General features: G+C 33.1%; 2 protein-coding genes across 2 annotated transcripts; one reads left to right on the forward strand and one right to left on the reverse strand.

Moving 5' to 3' along the window:
* On the reverse strand, positions 673-2,804 carry LOC109358941 (F-box/LRR-repeat protein 4-like). The gene is made up of 2 exons (XM_019603452.1): positions 1,774-2,804; positions 673-1,319 (listed from the first exon to the last, which is right to left on the reverse strand). The coding sequence occupies exons 1-2, from the start codon at positions 2,622-2,624 to the stop codon at positions 749-751; spliced, it is 1,422 nt and encodes a 473-aa protein (XP_019458997.1). The 5' UTR covers positions 2,625-2,804; the 3' UTR covers positions 673-748.
* On the forward strand, positions 8,472-20,510 carry LOC109358904 (ABC transporter B family member 26, chloroplastic-like). The gene is made up of 18 exons (XM_019603393.1): positions 8,472-8,848; positions 10,214-10,341; positions 10,764-10,806; positions 12,019-12,063; positions 12,206-12,328; positions 12,419-12,522; positions 12,772-12,826; positions 12,911-12,981; positions 13,446-13,548; positions 15,789-15,999; positions 16,083-16,156; positions 16,322-16,378; positions 16,459-16,533; positions 19,064-19,138; positions 19,206-19,487; positions 19,592-19,653; positions 19,729-19,789; positions 20,020-20,510. Exons 1-18 carry the CDS (start codon positions 8,510-8,512, stop codon positions 20,098-20,100), a joined length of 1,989 nt encoding a protein of 662 aa, XP_019458938.1. The 5' UTR covers positions 8,472-8,509; the 3' UTR covers positions 20,101-20,510.

The raw sequence follows: 21,687 nt of genomic DNA on the forward strand, positions 1-21,687 counted from the left end.
AGTGAAAATGGATATGTAGAACCTTATCCTACAAGAGGAGGGACTGACTTTAGGATTCAAACATGTGAACTCATGATCACTAAGGGTCCATTTAAGAGTTAGATTTTGGAGAGATAAAAATGAACAGGAAAACTTGATAGTCATAAAATATGTTTGTGAGTTGTAAGATAGCTCGAAAATCTTGTCTCTCTCTCCAAAACGCAACTCGCAAATAAACCCTAAAACAAAATTCTTATTTAGTTAAATACAACAAGTTTGGAAGTAACATAATTTAGGTTTCCTTAAGACTTCGTTTGCGAGTTAGATTTTGGAAAGAAAGAAAGAGAAATTGAGGGTTTCAGAGCCATGAAATACACTTGTAGTTATTCTGAAGCATTTCATTTATCTTCCTTCGCCTTCAAAACCTAACTCAAAAATAGACCCTAGAGAATCGGAGTTCATGCAGTTTTAAAAGAACTCTACAAGATCATCATTCATCAAGGTGCCAGAATCATGAAACCAGATTCAACATAAATTGAGAAATAAGATTAAAAAGTTATTATACTTCTTCTCATTTATAAATATAAATTGAGCTTCAATCAATACAACAAATATAATATACAGAAACATTATTCTTACATGCTCCAAACATAAATTACAGAAACATAAACATAATATAATAAATCATGAGTGTTATGTATATTTGTTTACTTGAAATTGCAGAAATAATGAAATATACACTTGCTTTTTCCAACATCAACCAACCCAATTAAGCAATAACTTCAATGAATCTATTTGATGCAAACATTGTTACTGCATCAGAAACCTTGCTTCCATCAACTTCAATTCTTCTCAAACGCGGCGATTTCTTAATGAACATCTCAATAGCTTCACTTTCTATTCCAAAACAGTTCATAACATCGACGTTTTCCAATCTTTTGCAGCTCCTAAGCATAGAAACCATAGCCATACCTGTGATTCTTTTACACCCTCTTAGCCTCAAATCAACCAAATGAACACATGAAACCAACATCGAAATCAAATCCTTGTCGAGTAACGTTTCGTTATGTGACAAGTCCAATTTCGTCAACCGCCTCAAATGCTGCCCCAAAGTAGCAAGCAATCCGTATTCTCTTCCGACTACATCACAGTTTATCAGTGCCAATTCCTCAAGTCCATCACTCATGCCCATCCCAATAGCCTTTAAACCTTCACCACTCAAAAGGTAACAACTTTGAAGCCTAAGGCTTGTGATGCCTCTGAAATTCATCGCCATGGATTGAAGATGGTTGTTATCAAGGTCCATGGGTAATCGAAGGTCGAGTTTATTCAAATTAGAACTGCAATGAGACAAGAAATTAGCTCAGTTTGTTAAGCAACAAAATTGTCAAACCCTTCGACTTTGTTTGCGAGTTAGATTTTGAAGGACAGAGAATAATGAAAGTTTCAGAGCATTTTAGAGTCATGAATAACTTGTGAGATAACTCTAAAGTCATTCATTTCCATTCCTTACCCTTCAAAACCCAACTCGGAAGTCTATTTGCAAGTTGGATAACGGAGGGAAGGAAAATGTTTATGAGCCATGAGATAGCTCTCAACCTTCCCCTCGAAAACTAACTTGCAAACAAACGCTAATCATTTGCTAGATAGGTTTTGGAATATAGAAGACTTTAAAGTTATCTCATATCTCAAAAATGAGTGTATTTCATGACTTTCAAGTTTTTTCCGAAAATCAACTCGGAAATATACCCTAAAAGTGTCCTACTACTATCCTCTAGAAAAAAATAAAGAGACCTGCATTGAGAAAAGAAATATAGCAAAGCCTCTCTGCTTCCACCACCATCATAAAGTGAAAGTGAATTCAAAGAGCCACAATTCTCAGCAAGTTTCAGCAGAACCAAATCAGCCACAGCCCTACAAGTTCTAATCTCAACATCTTCAAGACCCTCCAAGCACTTCACAAAACAAGAATAAGAACCACCAATACCTTGACATTTCTGAAGCTTCAATCTTTTCAGCTTTTTACACCTTCTCCATAACCAACCCACTCCATAATCATCTCCATGAATACCCACAAAACAAACACTCTCCAACCCCAATTCTCCATCACCATCATCATCATCATCAAAATCATAACTTTCCATAACCCCATGTTGATTCCCCACCTCAGCCTCATGAAATTCAATTGACAAGTGTTTCAACGAAGGAAAAGACAAAACCCATTTCAGAAAAATAGGCCTTGGAAGAGTAACAGAGAGAGAAGTCAAAAAGGTACAAGCTTTAGATAGAGAAGTGAGAGAAGAGAGAGAAACAGGACCAACATGGAATCCTAGAACACGAAGATTGAGACAAGAAGAAGACACAACAGATAGAAGATGAGAAGAAAGAGTAAAAGGTGTTGCTATTGTTGTTGTTGAAGAAGAAGAAGAAGAAGAAGGGTTGACATAGAGAGAAGAGAGAAAAGGGTAGTGGGAGAGAATAATAGAGAGAGAAGAGTGATGAGAGAGATGAAGGGAGAGAGAAGTAGTAGATGAACGGTGGAGATGAAGCCAACGTTTAGAGACAAGAGAAAGAGAAGATGAAGAAGATTGAGGAAGTTTTTGGAAAATTTCTTCAAGGAGTTCATCACATAGGATATTGTCCATGTTTCTTGAATTGTTGTTGTTGTTGTTTTTTGAGGATTCTTTGTTGTTGTTTTTTTAAGGATTCTTTGTTGTTGTTGTTGTTGTATGTGTGGTGCTACAAGTTATGGAAGAGGGTTAGGTGAGATATGAAATGGGGTTGAAGGTGAGATATATAGGGTATATGTGTAGGACACTTTCATTATTTTGAGGTTAATTTGTGGGAAGAGATTATGGTACTTTATAGCATCTCAATGGTGGTGTATCTTTCCTAACACCTAATATTTTAGATGTGTTCTAACTGTCTCGTTTGTTGGCAATAACATGTATTGTTTGTATAATTGTCAACAAACCAGCAAGTAGAATACGTCTAAAATATTATGTATTAAGTAAATTACAATCGAAATATTATAAGAATTGAAACCTCTTTATATATAAATGAATCTCAAAATAAGGAATTTGGCTTACATGTCCATGTTACACATGTGTTAGGTGTATAACTAATTATATATTCTTACATTTGTATGCGGGAATATGTAATTTTTTTTGTCTGATAATCATTTGTTTGAAGTGATTTTTTTTATTTAAAATTTCACTTTTGTATGAGTGGTGCCGACACTATTTAGTCATAAGTGAAACACAAGTAATGAAAATTAACTCTGATACAAAAATGAAAATATTTGAGGTAAGGAGACTAAGATGGTAGTAAGGTGAGGAGGCTTGTGGTTTGATGAAGAAGAAGATAAGTGAGAGTAAGGTACGTTATCAAAAAAATATGAGGTTGTAGAGTTTGGGATTACAAGTTCGGGAGAGTAAGATATTGACAAAGTATAATATTACGAGATTTTATGATTATGAGGTTTGGGGTTTTGGAAAATAGGGAAAAGATTAAAGGGCATTTTATAATTTTTAAAAAAAATTAGGTCTAAAATAAAAAGATTGAAGCAAAAAAAATGTATTTCAGTTTCTTTAATCTTTTCCATGCTTGTTGGAGGAGGCATACTAAATGTCATACAATGATGATGTTTTTGTCTCTATTATGTGAATGAAGATGATTTTAATTTTTGTATTTTTTTCTTAAGTATTTAGTTCCTTTAGATTAGTATTTTTCATCCAAAGTTATTGATTATACTAAAAATTAACATCTAGCTAAAATAGAAGGATTAAATACTCAAAAAAAAAAATATATATATATAAATTAAAATCAACAAATTTTAACATAAAAAACTAATAATATCATTGGTTTTAGTGAAGATAATAGATAAAAAATCTAGACTCATAATAGCACGACCTAAAATAGAACTACTTGAATAACTACCTCTTACACAAATAAAAGGGTATGAGTTAAACATGTCAAGCCAGACTATATATTAAATAAGTAAAACATATATAACATATTGTAGCCTCGGTATGATCTTTTATTTGATTAAAATTTTTTTGAGTCTGATCTATTTAAAAGTCTTGTCTAACTTGTTAGTCTATTTAAACAAATGTTAAAAGTCTTTGTATTGTTTGTTAGATAGGTTAAGAGAGATGTTTTTAAACAGGTTCATCTAACGCTAAGAATTATGTTATATTTTGTATATTTTTATATTAAAATTTCACATATAATAATATTAGTTATATTAAAATAGTGTAAGATGTATATTACTAAATTATATAATTAAGTAGACTGACTTATTAGCCTTAAACTTAATAGGTTTTTTAGATGGCCTAATAAAATTTGAGTTGTTAAACTATATAACCTTTTTAAAAAGCATGTGCATAACTTGTTTACAAAAAAAAGTATGGTTTATTAAATGTAAGGTAGAGAACCAATAAGTTTTGGTTCAAGTGGTATATGTTTGATTCCCCTTAAGTAAGATATCGGGTTCGAGTCTTGTAGATGGAAAAAATGTCTGTTGAGAAAGTTAACCCCACGTACCTGAGATTTTGTTAATGTCTCTAATTTAAAAGTCATGATTTCTGTTGGGAAAATAAAAAATGGAACTCGAGCCTCCTAGGCATGATTTTCTCATTTTCTACACCAATCCAATAAAAACTAGAAAACTTGCACCAAAGAGGTAATAAAAATATTTGATTTTACCTTACCATATAAATAAAAAATAACATTTACAACCATATATGAATATTGAAATGAATGAGATATGTAATATGCTCTTATTGATGCACATTTCTTTTTAATGGTTAAAAGGTTCTCCTAGATAGAAATGTAATATATACCTAAATGTTCGAGCATCTTTTACATAGAGCACCCATTCAAAAAGTAAACACAAAAGAATAGTGGTATATTATGCTATATACTATTAATGTTCGAGCATTGTTTAAATTTGATCATATTAAATTAAAAAATGTATAATTATAAAAATATTTCCATAATCACTTTTCAAAATCGTAGAGGAGTTGAGTGAACCAAAATCACTTCAAACACTTTTTTACAAAATGGATTTCTAAAATAGATTTGTAATAATTTTTTGAAAAAGTGCTCTTTGAAACATTAGTTGTTTCTCACTTAAAAAATTCACTATTTAACACAAATATAATAAAGAAGAATAAACAAAATCTGAGAAGATGAATGAGAATATTCCTTATTTGGAAGAGGAAAAAAAGAATAAGATATATAAAAAATAAAATAGAGTGAGTAACTTACATAGAAAAGAAAATAATTTGACACACTACCAAAATTGCACCCTCCTAATATTATATTAATATTGCATGTAAGATGTAACACACAACATTACCACACTTATGTTAATATTTTATTTTATTTTGTCATGTTCCTTTCATTTTTACAAGGTTGTTTCATGCATGAATTTTGGTTAATCATAGTTGGTGGTGTTTGTTTTTGTTGGTGCTCTTTCTATTTCTAGTTCATTGAAGTACCTATCAAGAAATTATTACAATGACATGTTTATTTTTTTAATTTTATTTTGGATTAAAATTGGTTGTGGTTGAAATTGAAAATCATTTTTTTTGTTAATTCAACGTCTTAAGGGATGTCCAATAAAAGGAAAATGTGAACATTTTATTATTATTATTATTATTATGGTTATGTTTATTTAGGAGGGTATATTTATTTTTCAATAACTTTATAAAATTTCTTCCCTCACTTTTGCACTAAACTAAACGACTCATTAAAAAACGATTTTGAATCATATATAGCCATTGGAGTTCTTCAAGCTATGCTAGAACTCTAGGTTTTAGTATTTTTAGAAAGAGAGAAAATAAAAGAAAAATATAGGAAATAATTTTTATTTTTATAATTAAAATTGCACACATCATTCCTGCTTTAAAATTGTATACATCATTCATACTTTAAAATCAATTGTAAAATAAAATATTCTTTAATATTAGTATTTCATACATTCAAATTAATTTTAAATTAAAATATTATTTAATGTTAGTATTTCATATATGCATATCTCTTTGTAGAGTAGATACGACAAAGAAAGAGAAATGGAAGGGAAGAGAAGTTCTCATGTTTGGTTTGAAGAGTTAAGGAGAAGAAACAAACAATGAGATCAATCAAAGAATAAGTAAAATGATAAAATTAATTTCTTTAATTTAGTATAATTTATCAGTGTTGTTAAAACTGTACCGGTTGTCAAACCGGTCAGGGTACTGGTACAGTGGTTCAACCAATGGTTCAGTAATTAAACTGCATGCCGGTTAAACCGGACATACCTACTTATATTTATATATATATAAACTTATAACAAAAAAATTCCAAATAAGTAGATACTCAAATTTATAATCCATATTTATAATCTACTCAAAATTCACGTAAATAAACAACTTTAAGTCTTTAACAAATTCAAAGTCTAAATTAAAAAACATATATCAATCCAAAAGTATCACTTAACAACCACAAAATATAAATAAATGACATAACTTCACAACTCACTCTATAAAACAAATAAATTTAGAGTTTTAACATTTAATATCAAGGAGTCAAAGTTATCTTATATGAATATTATATTTTTCTACCAAATCCTATCTTCAGACAGTACTCTAAGATTACACAACTGTCACTGAGATTACACACGAATATTAGAAACCAAAATGTGTAATCTAAGTATGTTTTGGAAGCATGTGCCTTGAAGTGTTGAAGAAGAGTTAGAAAGATGAGTCACATTGTAATGAGTTTTTAAGTTTTTAAAAATAAATAATATATGTGTATAAACCAACCGGTTTAGTAAAATACCGGCCGGTTCACCGGTTTAGACCGGTTTTAACCGGTTTTGATCGGTTTTGACACTTAGCCGGTTCAACACCTGTACCGTATCGGTTAAGGGCCCAGTTGACTGGTTTTCCGGTTAAACCGGCCGGTACGGTACGATTTCTATAACTATGTAATTTATTCAATGTTAGCGTAAACATTTATGGATGTTTGTTATTAGTAGTTAGGAAAGGAAATATAACTTCAGAAAAGTAAAACAAGAGAATTCTGGAAATTCTTGTACATTTCTAATTCTTAATACCTAATATATAGATACAAATTATAACTAACAATTAATCTAGACCATATATTAGATTAGATCTTACAAAGGGAAGTTTAAAACAATTTATTACATCAAGGGAAGTTTTAAAAATAGTTGAACAATATCTAAAATAAACAAATTAATCTAATACATAGTCATTCAACTATGTTGGTTTGGTGTTACCATTTTGGGCCTTGGATTTATATTGGAGACTCTATCATTTTCCATGTCATCAAAAGAAACATTCTTTACTAACGAATGTTGGTTCAAGTGGTACATGCTTGATTCTTCTTAAGTAAGGTATCGGGTTCGAGTCTTGTGGATAGAAAAAATATCCGCCGGGAGAGTTAGCCTCACGTACTTGTGGATGTTTCCGGCTCGAAAATTATTGCCTCCAGTACGAGGATACATGTGAGAAACAAAAAAAAAGAAATGTTTTCAAGGTTTGGAATATGTGCTTGTGAAATTGGGAGGCCTATGATTGGGAATTGAAAGTTTGGCCTTGGAAGAGTTTTGTCTAATATGATATTGCAATCTAACGTGATTTGTTTAACTTCATTTAAAATATTAAAGTTTTTGTTAATTTTTTATCATCAACTACTTTATTTTATTTAATTTTATTTATTATATGGATTTTTAATTTTTTCAATTATTTAACAATGTCCGTGGATCACCCATTAACCTGTTTTAAAACGGGTAGGACATTGTTGAATGATATAACCGTTACTCCAAAAAGAATTACTTCCTCAAGAGTTAATATTGATATACCAAAGAAAATACATACGGATGACAACGGACACGGGCGGGCGCGAATAGTGCTTTCCCATGCCCAAACCCTCAATAATTGTGGATACATGTGCGAGTAGTGGGTATTTACGGATAGAAAACGAATTTTTAATTTTAATTATATATTTATATAATTTGTAATAATCAATATGTAAAAATAATTGATACATGAATAATATGATATTTATATGATAAATTTATTATCATAGTCAAATATGTGTAATTTATTATTAAATAATAATAAAGTATATGATATATAATCTTAAAATAATAATAAATATATATAAAAATTTAACTAAAAACTAAATATATAAAATTTGTGGTACCCTTGCCTTTCCTCGTTTGAACCTCGCCCATAACTTGAACTTGAAGGCTACGCCATCTTAAGTGCTGCTAGATGGAAGGATCTTATGAATGTCCATGAATGATAAATCATAGTTTAGATCAAACTGCCGAATCGGAAAAATTGGGTGCAGGGTGAGTATACAAAACCCGCTCCCGCCCATAAGTTATTATTACGGGTACTTGTTGTGGGTATTTCCACGGGTACGCACGGGTCGGGTTTTTTTGCTATCCCTAAAAATACACACCATATATATATATATGTATGTATGTGCTTATGCTTTTGATTGAAGTGCAAAGATGTTACTTAATGCAAATTTGCATCATTTTCCACACTCCAAATTACTCCATTCACAAACTCTCAAACCCAACACATTCTTTACCTTCACATACCACAACGCTGCATCAATTAAGGAGAATCATCATATAGGGTTCCACAATATTCTCGGAAAACGTGTAGGCTCTGTCTCATCAATTTTACCCGCCCGGAGCTGGTGGGCGTTGCCGGAGCACCGGGAAGATGATGCCGTAGCGGCGGAGCCTACAGCGGTGGTAGTTGCTGTGAGACAAATGTGGCAGTTGGTTGCTGATCAGCAATTTGTTGCGTTTGTAGCGATTGGCTCCCTTGTCGTGGCTGCTGTGAGTGTTAATTTATAGTATCCAGGATTACTGGTTTAAGGTATAGGGTTTAGGGTTTACGACTACGAAACACGGATACTTCAATATCTTTCACGTATCCGATACTGATATATGCATGAATTAACAGTTTTTTATAAATAGATATGTTATAAATCGGATATGGATACACTCTGATACTTTTAAAATGTTTTTGGATACCTCTATAGACACCCAAAGTAATATGTAGATGCATTTTAAGATAGAGAAAAAACATAACACTCAATCGGTTAAGAGATAAAACATTTGTATTGCTTAGAGAATGAAGAAGAAATGTATCTGCATAATGATTGATCAATGATTAATCGAGATGTCGAGATTGATACTTTTCCTATTTATGAGCGATAAACAATGATTTCGTATGACAATATGATTTTCACTTCTATAAGAAGTATGTATTTTATGTGGTATATGTTTATTACCTGTTATGGATTTTATGCAGATATTTTATATACATATCTCAAACGTATTGTTTCCTACATTTTTTAAGAATATATGTATCGACGTATCGGATACGTATCATATCCGATTCTTGTATCGGCATCGGTGCTTGATAGCTATAAACTAAGAAGCACTTGTATCAAGGAAGCAATATGACACTTCACAATAGTAATTGAAATTTGGACAACATCTGTATTCATTTCAACTTTATATATATTCCTTGGTTGTGTTTCAATGGATTTTAAATTTTAATCCAATATTTCTAATATATATTGCCATGTCATTAGAGAGCTTGATAATAAGAATGACCAAAATAGGAGGGCCAATGTTTGAACCTTGGAAGGGGTGCTTGTTGGGAGGGTCTCTGGTTATTAATCATCAATAGTCACAACCATGCCCACTAGATTAGTCTCATTGTAATGCTGTAGGAATACCTCAGTAAAAGACCAAAATGAGTTTCACAATTTGACTGTCAATAACTAACTCAAAAGTCAAATCTCTTGATGCTTTTTTAATTGACGAATGAGCTTTAGATAGTAGTCCAACATTAAAGTCTTAATTTTGCTTTATCGTTGTATTCCCCTTTCTCTAAAAAAATTAATTAAGATGATTTTCTAATATGGTGTGGGGAGGAGAGGGTTAGCTAAAGTTCATGCCAAGCGGCCTGGATGGTATCGGTATTTGATATCATAGTCAAGCAGTCCCCTAAAGGATTTGGTGCCACTTGTCCTCTTGAGTTATGGCTCATGGACTTTATAGAGCTTTATTTTTCATTGGGTGGTAAAGGCATCATAAAATGGCTGGTGCAAATTGATATGATTTTAGCTACATCATTTTTCTGTATGATTTTTCACCAATCTTTGTTAATTCTCTACATTTCTTCTGTAGCTTTCAGAGATCTCCATACCGAGTATATTGGCAGCCTCAATATTTTCAGCACAAGGTGGTGAGGCCACAGTGTTCTCTAAGAATGCTCTGTTGTTAGTTCTTTTGTGGTTCACTTCTGGGATATGCAGGTGATTCCCATAGAGCTTAATTTATCTGTCTAAGACCTACTTTTTTAGTCACTTTCTCCCAAAACCTCTATTATTGTTGGTGAAAAGGGTTATTCAAGTATGTTCCCAACCTAATGTACCCTAGAATACTTAAAGAGCTCGTCCTAATGTTGCCATGGCCACTTCACAATGTAAAAGTAGGAGGCTTCTGGTCTCTGAAATCTGAAAACACATGATTTAGTGCCATATGCATAATTTTGTGTTAATTCTGCCACTGAATATATAAGGAGTGCTTTGACTCATAATTTTAGTTACCTCAGTTTGATACAACAACAACCAAACCTTAATCCTACTAAGTAGGATCGACTACCTCGCTTTGATATTTTTTAGTATTAAATATTAATATTGAGCAGGCTGTTATTTATTTCTCATTTAAATTTCAGTGGGCTGCGAAGTGGCTGCTTTGGAATTTTGAATGTGACCTTGGTGAGTTTTCTTGATACCAACCTGTTTTCAATAAGCTTTTTTGATGGAAACTTTTGCATGCTATGACGTTTTTCCTATCTTCTTTCCCCGCCCGTGTGGAGGAGACCATTAAAAGCCTCAGTAAGAAGAGTAAATAAAATGGAGGTTAGTCCATTTTCTAGAGGCAAAGGGAGGCCGAAAAAAACAATAGGCGAAACGATTAAAAAAGATTTAGAGATCAATGCTTTGTCAATGGACATGGTTTATGATAGAGCATTATGATGTCGTTTGATCTATGTAGCCTACTGCTGTACTGCACCTAGTGGGACTAATGCTTTATTAGAGAATAGTGAAGAATGTAATAAGGGATAGGTAATAGGTGTTAGTTATATTCTAGAACAGAGTTACTTAGACTTGGTATTGGCTTACTGTATAAGCTATCTAGTCTACTCTAACTATAAATATCCTTTCCCTTCCTATCTTATAACTAACTTTCATTTTAGCAATAATTCATTTATCACAATTCTATCTTTCTCTATCTTCTCTCTGTTGTCTTTCTTTTCTCCCTATTCTTACATGGTATCACACTGCTATGGCCACTGCTACTACTGGGACCTCTCCTCTCTCACCACCACTTTCTCCTTCACGTGCTTCACCGCTGCAAGCAGTTTCGTCTCCAATGGTGCTGCCACTGCCTTCTATGAAGCTGACAAAGAAAACTTTCTTGTTTGGCACCACTTTATGTTAGCAACCCTAACTTCAAATCGTGCCAATCATTTTGTTCTTGCCACTGAAATTCCTCTTTGTTTTCTTCTTGATGATGATAGACTCATCAATCGTGTGAATCCAGCTTATTTGCGTTGGGAGGAACATGATCAATCCATTTTCTCATGGATTCTTAACTCACTTTCTGAAAACATTGAACCTATGGTTGTTGGTTGTGTTTTTCTTGGCAATTGTGAGAAGAACGAGTGCAAAGTTCTTTCAAGATGCTCTCTTTGCCAATATGGCAGTTGCTTCTACACCAATTTTTGAGTAATCATTTATTTCATTTTTCATTTGTATAAGTACTTGAAGTGCCATTCTCTAGTCCACATAATGGTTTCATTGCTATTGTAGAACAAGCTTCTCCTCCACTACAGATTAGTGCTTATTTTAAGTTTGTTGATGTTGTCCAAAGATTTAGGGGACATGTGAGTATGTTACCATAATACTCCACACATCGTTTTTCAGGTAAAGCGTCTACGTGAAAATTTATATACCGCCATTCTTTTTCAGGTATGTATTCTATAAAGTGAAAATATGCAGGGCCAAATCTGTTGTTTAGCATTTCTGCCATTCTGTATTTGTTTTTTACAGAAAAATCTTTTTTCTTTTCTTCTAGGTACCTAATCCTTGTGTTATGTGTGATGTGATGTAGGACATATCCTATTTTGATAAAGAAAAGGTTGGTGACTTGACAAGCAGGCTAGCAGCAGACTGTCAAAAATTATCCCATGTTATAGGAAACGATCTTCATTTGATATTACGCAGCACTTTGCAGGTTTTTAATTCTTACATATTATTTTTTTGCTTTAATTTGATGGCTTTAACTTGGTCCATGCCATTATGTATTTATTCTTTTCTTTGATAGGGAATAGGAGCAATGGTTAATTTGCTGGCATTATCTTGGCCTCTGGCATTATCTGCCTTGGTCATTTGCTCAATTTTATCTGCGATTTTCCTGGTTTATGGCCAGTAAGCATCGGTAACATTTTCGGATTTATTGAATTGGTTTTAAGCCTCGAGGTTTTGCTTCAATGTAATTGTGTTTACAGAGATACATATACATCATGTGGACTAGTTATGCTATTGAAATTTATTCTGATCTATGCTTAATTTTGATAATGCTTAATTTTCCTGTGAATTGGTACATTGTGTATCCACATAATATTTGGCACTTTGACAGTGGTGATTGTCTGAAGCATGTATTTAATTTTCTGATAGGTATCAACGAAAAGCAGCAAAATTAACCCAAGATTTCGAAGCTTGTGCCAGTGAAGTATACACATTATATGGGAAGATATTGTTTCTTAATTGTTTACCAGAATCTTATTGTATTTATTGATATCTTTTTCTATTGCAGGCAGCTCAGGAATCACTTTCTTTGATAAGAACTGTTCGAGCTTATGGAACAGAAAAAAAAGAATTTGATAGGTGTTTTTTCCCTTTCAATTATTCCTGCTAAAAATATATTTTTTGACTTGATGGGTATAGTAAAATATCTCCTGTGTATCAACAACATCCTGAAGCTTCAAACTATATTAGACATTACAGTATATGCCAAGTTCAAGCAAGGCTCTTACAGTCTTACATTCTTCAGTTTACTTCTCATGAACAACAAAATTAAACAAAGAACAACTCCAAATTGCAATAGGGCCATATTGATTTAGTTTCTTTTACTAATTATTGACTCATTTAGGCACGTTAAGTAGTGCTAAATTACTAATCATGGGCTATTTTGAAAGCTTTAGCTGATAGAAATAATACTTGACTACGAAGCGTAATACTAGTAATATGGTAATTGGTACGCTTGTTATACATTTTTGAAAATGTTCATATATACATATATCTATTACAATAACACTAATATTCATAACACCCAAGCTATGTCTAATCAGATACAACCAGTGGCTGCAGAGATTAGCATTTATCAACAGTCGAGAGAGTGTGGCTAATGGGTTTTGGAGTCTGAGTTTTAGCACCCTTTACCGTTCAACTCAGGTTTTGCTCATACTTACCTTATCAAATGATTCACAACCAATAATTGTATGTTGCTATTACCTCCACACTTCTTATTTAAAAAAAGTGGAAAGAGGGGAATACCATACCTCTGTGTAAATCTTTTGAAGTTATAATAACTTTTATTAGAAAAGAAAAAATATCTGCTTCATTCCGGTGTCCTACCTCTGTTGATTTTCTTTCCTTTTGGCTTTCCTGTGGGCATAAAAGTTTATTAGTATTCAGAACTTACGCTTTAAAAATAATTTGCCAATTCAAAGATCTATTTGTTTTTTGAATATCTTCTTTTCCTTGGAGAGCTCATTGAGCTGCATACATGGTAATAGTGGATGGTTAAATTAGTTTTCTTATGGGAGTAGTTCTGGACTTCTGGTTTGCGTTAGTGTTTTATCATGATTAGGCTACTTGTCTGTTGGTTCTTGGGTGAGCATGGAAAAAGGTATATGACTTGGATTTTCCATTTGATCTCATAAGTTCCTGAATTGTAGGCCAAATTATATATAAGTTTCTCATTAGCTCATTCTCATGAATAAATGGTACCGGTGAATGATATGTTTGGAACTTAAATTAGAAGTTAGAACAATGAGAAACCAATAAAAACAGAGAAATGGCAATGACAAATTTATTGATGAACCAAATTTGAACACAGTTGGAGAAAGAATTCTCCTCCAAGGATTTTCTCTTTCACAACTCAGCAATGCTCCATTTTCACAGAGCTATCAAAATAAATCCACTCTTCTACGCATGTTCCCCCTGTTTATTTAACTAAACTACTAACTATCTAACTAACTAATTAACATCTCCAATGGTCTAACCCTTTATTCTTCCAAGCATATACCCTTCTACCTTTTGTTTTAACATCACATCAGTTTTTTTACAAGAGAATTTCTAGTTTCCACTATTGTTGATGATGAATATTGAATTGGAGAGTTTATTTATGTATGGAAGGAGGGGAAGAGAAAATTGAGAATCTGAATAGTATGGAGTATGGACAACATGTGAGCGCTAACACCCATAGACCTAATGCCTGAAGTTATTGAATCAAAATGCAGTGTCAAGCCTATTTATTTGTACACACTTGGTCCATTGAGAAGACCAATTCATTATCCCCATTGAAGACTTGGATGGGACCCCCACTTATAAATTCTAATAGCTTCTTTAGAAGTTTTTCTAGATAGATATGCACAGATATTGTAATGTCTTGTTAAATGAGCGCAATATCATAGTTCCTAAGGGTTTCTATTTTTTATTTGTAGGAGGATATGGATTGTGTTTGAGCTCCATTGTGTGTGTTTTGCTTGGAGCTTGTTGACTGTTCTTGTAATTGTTTTCATGTAGTTTTTTGGTGGAGAATTCTTATCCGGAACCTTGCAGTACTCTTCTACTTTAATGAATTTCCTTTTCGATAAAAATCTGGTGCTTTACCCTGATGTTGTATTGTATAATTTGTGGTGATTGTTCACCTCCTCTGTTCTTTATGACTCTATTATTTTGGCATTTATGGTGAATGCTGGGTGTGTCCCTGATCTTAAGACCAAACTTTCATGTTTAGCTTTTATGGTTTTGGTACAAGTGAAGAGGCTAAATATTTTGTGGCAACATGCAATCTATGCTGCTATGGCACTTATTGTTGAACTCTCAGGTTTTTAACGAGGTTTCTTTGGTTTATCACTTGATTTGGGATATGTTTTGGTGCAATGCTCATGTCCTTTTGAGGTTTCAATTCACTACGAAATATGTTGAGGGATTGGTTGTTAGTGATTTTCTATTTTTCCATGTTTCTTTTTTGATTTAGTCCTGTTTTTTAGGGTTCCTTATCCATCTTTATAAATTTATTTTAATGTTAAAAATAAACTTCTTTCATCATGAATCAAGTCTTGTATAATCCGTTAATTCTCTCTCTCTCTCTCTCTCTCTCTCTCTCACTCACTCACTCACTCACTCACTCTCTCACAAGACTGTTTCTGTTTTAAGTTTTTAATTATGGTTAGGTTAGTTTAAAACCTCTTCCAAGTTATTCTTCCGGTTACTCTTAGAAGTTAGAGTCCAGGCATGATGTGGACCAAGTTCTAGTGGTACATGTATACAGCTCAAGCAAATGGTTCTTAGAGTTTGTCTAATGCCTGGATAGAAATTGTTGATACCTTGCTCATTTTTCAATTCCTGTAATATAATAGATAAATGTCAAATTCATTTTTTATTTGTCAAATTACAACTTGCAGATATTTGCAGTGCTCTTAGGAGGGATGTCTGTTCTCAGTTGTTCTATAACTACTGAGCAACTTACTAAGTATGTGTTATACTGTGAGTGGTTGATTTATGCCACTTGGAGGGTGACAAACAGTTTATCATCATTAATGCAGTCTATTGGAGCATCTGAAAAGCTTTTCCAACTGATGTCTCTTTTGCCCAGTGACCAATTCTTAGCCAAAGGTAAGTAACTTTCAGTCCCCTGCTTCCCGACTCCTCTGGTATGGAGTTATATATTGTTTAATTGTGGTTCTGACTACTTTTAGGAGTGAAGTTGCAGAGGCTAATGGGGAAAATTCAATTTGTAGATGTATCATTTCATTATCCATCAAGGATAACGGTATGTGTTTCTGTTTTATAATTTATTGAGTTTATGTTATTCCATTTGTTATAAGAAACATGTTTAGGTTACTCCTCCATTGTACAAGTCAACCCTGAGGTCTGCATGTGTTTGTTGCTAATTACGTACTAGTTTAATTTTCAATTGTTTCTGACATTTGAGCAGATGCCGGTTCTAGAAAATGTAAACTTCTCTGTAGAACCAAATGAAGTTATTGCCATCGTAAGATTTCTCATTTTGCTCCTAATGGTTCGATGTTACTGATGATCAAAAGATTAATTGGACATCGATACTTTGCCCAGGTTGGTCTTAGTGGTAGTGGAAAGAGCACATTACTCAACCTGTTACTTCGTCTCTATGAGCCTAGTAGTGGTCAGGTAACTAACTTGAATCTTTTTGTTCTTGTAAATTGGAATTAAATTTATAATTAGAATGGAAGAGCTACTTACTAGTCATTCACTACTGGTTAATTATTTTTTGAACCTTGAATCCATGTTGTATAGCTTCTTATTATCTAGGTTGTTCTGTAAAGTCATTATGTATGTTTACATCGAAATAAGAGCAATTAAAAATTATACTACAACTAACTCTTTCCAACTTTCTTGGTGCATGTTGTGAAGACATTTTTTAACAATGATTATGATTTATGATGACCCCACCGCAGAGTACCTTATCAGCTACTTGTATCCTAATTTCTAGAAGCAAATGCAGTGAAGTCATCATGTATTGAGTGTTTGCTCCTGATTGAAAATTTTCTTCTTTAATATATCTGCACCATTATGATGGTAAATGACACCTTCTCAACCCATATAAAGCTATAACGTTTTACCAGTAATTTTGTGAAAAGATTCAATCCAAATGAACATTTTATGCTATCGATCCTTTCAATGTCCAAAGTTTACATACTATTTCTACTTATTATGACATGTTTTATTATTATTATTTATCGTTGAAGTTTCTTTTTGCTCTTCATATTTTGGATATCTTTATGTAGTTGATTTGGAAACACAGGACAATATTTTTCTTATGAATATCATTTCTATACAAAGAGATAATACAACTTGGACTATAAGATATACAACAATAATCAAGTCTTAAATCCCATTAGGTGGCGGGTCATAAGATATCCTCGTATTTATTTTTTATTTTAAGAAGAAAGTGTTGAAATGTCTTTATTAAAATTACTTGTAACTAGTGGTGTTTGGTTCGAGTGGCACATGCTTGTTTCCCCTCAAGTAAGACCCGGTTCAAGTCTTGCATATAAAAAAACCTTGTTGGGAGAGCTAGTCCAACTATTAATATGGATGTTTGTGGCTCAAATAAGATTGTCTTCTTTGGAGGATAGTTGTGGCTACACCAAAAATTCTGATATGATGTAATTATTATAAATTGTATACTAGGGTAGATTTTTTCTTAGCTTATTTTTACGTCAACACTTAATTTTCTCCTTAGCATATATGATATAAATCCTTGTAAAGGGTGACTTATTCAGTCACATGAATATTCAGCCTTTTTCAACAGAGCTCCTGATTTGGAAGACTGCTTCTTACATTCAACCCCAGTCATTGCAGCTACTGTTTTCATTACGGTTTGTTGGAATATTTCATAATAAATATAGATTAGGATTGATTCTATCATTATAGCTAATCATGTAGACTACATCGCCACTATTTTTTATCTATTCATCAAAACTCCATTATCATCTTCAATCAAGCTTTCTCTCTCCTCCATAACCATCCACTCAGAAATCTCAATGAAACACCTCCAAAGACTCCCTACCTTCACATAAAACCCAATACCCTCTCTCAAATCCTTCTCCAAATACCTATTTCCATACACCTAATCATACCCATTCACCCCCTCTCTCAAAGTCCACCCACATTCTTCTACCTCTATTAATTCACATTTTGTTGCATTGGTGATTCAACATAGTTTTTTCTTCTTTGGTCTGATTCTTCTCCTTTTATAATGTTTTCTAAAAATGGGTGAGAAAGTTACTTCTTTAAAGGGAAAAGGTAAAAAGTCCAGTCTTCATCCACTTGGTATTGTGTTTGACATTGATACTCAAGAAGCTAGGTATATAAGAACTTGGGTACCATAAAACTTGTAGCCACATGATACATGGATGAACACACTTTGCCTACCTTAGGGATTTTGGGTGATACTAAGTGGATGAATTCAGGGTAGCATGGTCACATTTTAATAAAATATAACATCCAACATATTATCATCATCTCACCTTAGAATTTTAGTTATGAGGAGGTGCACACTTTTTGAGGGGTGCACATCTACTGTCCCACAATAAGTGTCACTCCATGTGTCATGGACTTGTGATTGGTTTAGAAAAATGTGTTTAAGTTAAAATTTAATTATTAAGTATTTTTCTGACTAATCATAGCTTATGGCACATGGAGTGACACAATTTATGGGACAGAAGATGTGGTCCTCTTTTTAAGGGCCCACTGGTGGTGCTTGTTGTTCTCCATGACGGTCATGTGCCCCTAATTTTTGGCAAGACATTGCTAGTGGTGTTTATGATACTTCAACTGCTAAGGCTACTCACCTTCTCAACCCTTATTTTTGCTATGTTCATAGATTACTGCCCATAACTCTCTTTGGCACGGTGAAAGTGATGGGGCCCGGCAAAAGATTCTCTTGAAACAATTACGAGCAAAACAACAAGTGTAACTTATTAAAATATGAGTTTTCCTTTCGAAAACTCCAACAAAATATTTCAGTAAACCACATGCCGTTTACATTGCACTATAAAATCTTAGCCTCAGGAGTCTCGACGTTTGACATTTGCAGCATAAAGTAGCTACTTTTGTGACTAATCTGGTTAGTCATGATTATGTGCATAAACACTCTTGGTAATCATTTCTTATGTAATCTTATGTTTATAAACAGATATGTATTGATGGATTTCCTCTTGAAGAATTGGATATCAGGTGGCTGAGACAGAACATCGGATATGTTGCACAGGTTAAACTACTGAAACTGCAGTTAATACTTAGTTATAAATTCATCTGAACTTTTTTGTTTCAAACAGGAACCCCATCTCTTTCACATGGACATCAAGTCAAACATAACATATGGTTGCCCTATGGACAAAAAACAGGAAGATATTGAACGGGCAGCAAAACAGGCCTACGCCCATGACTTTATTTCTTCACTCCCTGATGGTTATGAAACCCTTGTGGATGGCAATGTACTTAGTGGTGGACAAAAGCAACGGATTGCTATCGCTAGGGCCCTTCTTAGGGACCCGGTTATTTTGATACTTGATGAACCAACTAGTGCTCTAGATTCTGAGAGTGAGCATTATATCAAGGTGTATTTCTCAAACTCTAGCTTTTGGAAGTATTAATTTCCATTTTTACCTTAAAGAACTGGCGAGAATGCAGCTGTTAACATGTTACCTAATTCTTATCTTAGGAGATCCTGTGTCCATTAAAAGATGAATCCAAATCAAGAACCACCATTATCTTAACACACAGGTAAATTCTGTACTTTCCTACCGTTTTTCGTTTCTTAATAAGATTAGTTGCATTATAACTCCTATATTTTCACAGGCTGTCTACTATCGAAGCTGCTGACAGAATCTTTGCTATGAAAGGTGGTCGCATTATTGAGGTGATCCCCCGTTTTTTTTGTTGCTATATTGTATATTTTAGTCCAAAATTATTGTGCTTTCATGGTTCAGACATGAAACAATTCTGATTTTATATTTTAGTCCAATTCCCCTGCATCTACACAAAGTAAATGCCATGGTTACTGCCTTGGTACCACACAAGATTCTCACACTAATTCATTGAATTCTTGGACAGCCCAACACCAATTATAATTAAAATGTGTTTTTGCAGATGGGAAACCATGAAGAGCTTCTGCTCAAGGATGGGCTCTATGCAAAATTAAATAGATTTCAATCAGATATTTTGACCTGATTCAACTTGGGCTTTGAGTTTTAGACCATTAAAGGAGAGATGGGGCATGTGAACAGTGTTGCTATGAATTATTGATTGGGTCTGGGAGAAATATGGTGTAGGAAAAAGATTGAAAATTTTGAATGAGTAATTCATGTTGTACCTTTCTCTTGATTTGTTGTATGTGTATATTATAGTTTCGGTTAGAAATAATCGAAAGCGAATCAGAGATACTCAGCAGCAGTTAACATTAAATTTCGTACTGATAGAACAAAAACAAAGCAGTTAAGTCTTTGATCAGTTGATCATTAAGCCAACATGTTTGCTAAAATTGTTACATAGTGCTGTTTGTTAAAAGCATTTGTCAGAAGTTAAAACAATAGGTTTGCCCTTGCTTAACACCTTCATCGTGTCGCAGTTGTGATCTGTCTCACCATCGCATTGGCATTAGTATTCTTCGGGTGTTACCTATTAGCTCGTGGTTTGGGGCTCGCCGTCTTTGTTTGGTGTTTTGTAAAATAGGTCAGTCATGAAATGCAGAAGTTAAAGCCACTCTTAGAATAAGGTAATGAGTAAAATCTAAGAAGTGGAAATGTCTAAAAACTAAAGTTAGTAGATTAAATTTGCATAAGTGCAACCAAACTTCCATGAAGTTATTGCTATTTAATCTCACAGTACCTTTTTACAGCATTTCTCTGGAAAAGTCTTGGTGATTTCAACAAGTAATTCCTTAATTGTGTGTCCTCATTTTCACACCCTTTTTTTCTCATTTTGATTCTACAAATATAAATGAGATTTCGTAAGCCCTTCAACAGTTTAGGTGTCTCAGATATTCAGCTTTTTCTAGATTCTTAGGAAAACCAAAAGTTCAATAGTTTGATTCTTGGGAGCAACACTTGTTGGGAGGGACAATCACGTATCCCAAAAATGATTAGTTCCTTACATATAAGACGAAGGAATACCTTTGGGCAGCAAAAAAATAATTCTCCTTTTGCACTTGAATCTGCAACCACATTGTGTTTTTTACTTCACCATGTAACTATCTGATGTAGACCTCTTTCATCTATTGATTCAGTCCAATCAGCATATACATATATACTTTGATTATAATCAGCATCTTTAGTGAATAAAATACCCTTTGGTGAAGCTCACTTCAAATACCTTAAAATGGATCTTTTGGTGTCATGAACTGTGATTTGTTCATTCCTATGTTATCATGAACAAACACTATACACAAAAGGGTTCCTAATAACAAACAATGAGCCTAACATTGAGCCACATTCTATGAAGGGTTCCTAATATTATAAAGATTATATTTCCTTATTATCTTCTTATATATAAAGATAAATTAAGTTCTATCTACCTGTAATAAGTTGTCACGTCAACAACATTTTAATGAAAGAACATACATAATATATAATAAAAGAATAAGTAGGATAAATGTCATATTTTTAGTGGATTAAAGAAATAACTTATCGGATCGATATCCATTATTATGTATTTCCTTTGGGTGATTAATAGCACTATTGTTTTACCCATATGGGTTGCTTGTGTTCATTTACACACTAATTGAATGCTACATAATTTTCATTAACCAACTTTGACAAA

Source organism: Lupinus angustifolius, chromosome LG10 (genome assembly GCF_001865875.1).
Source record: "Lupinus angustifolius cultivar Tanjil chromosome LG10, LupAngTanjil_v1.0, whole genome shotgun sequence".
Lineage (NCBI taxonomy): Eukaryota > Viridiplantae > Streptophyta > Magnoliopsida > Fabales > Fabaceae > Lupinus > Lupinus angustifolius.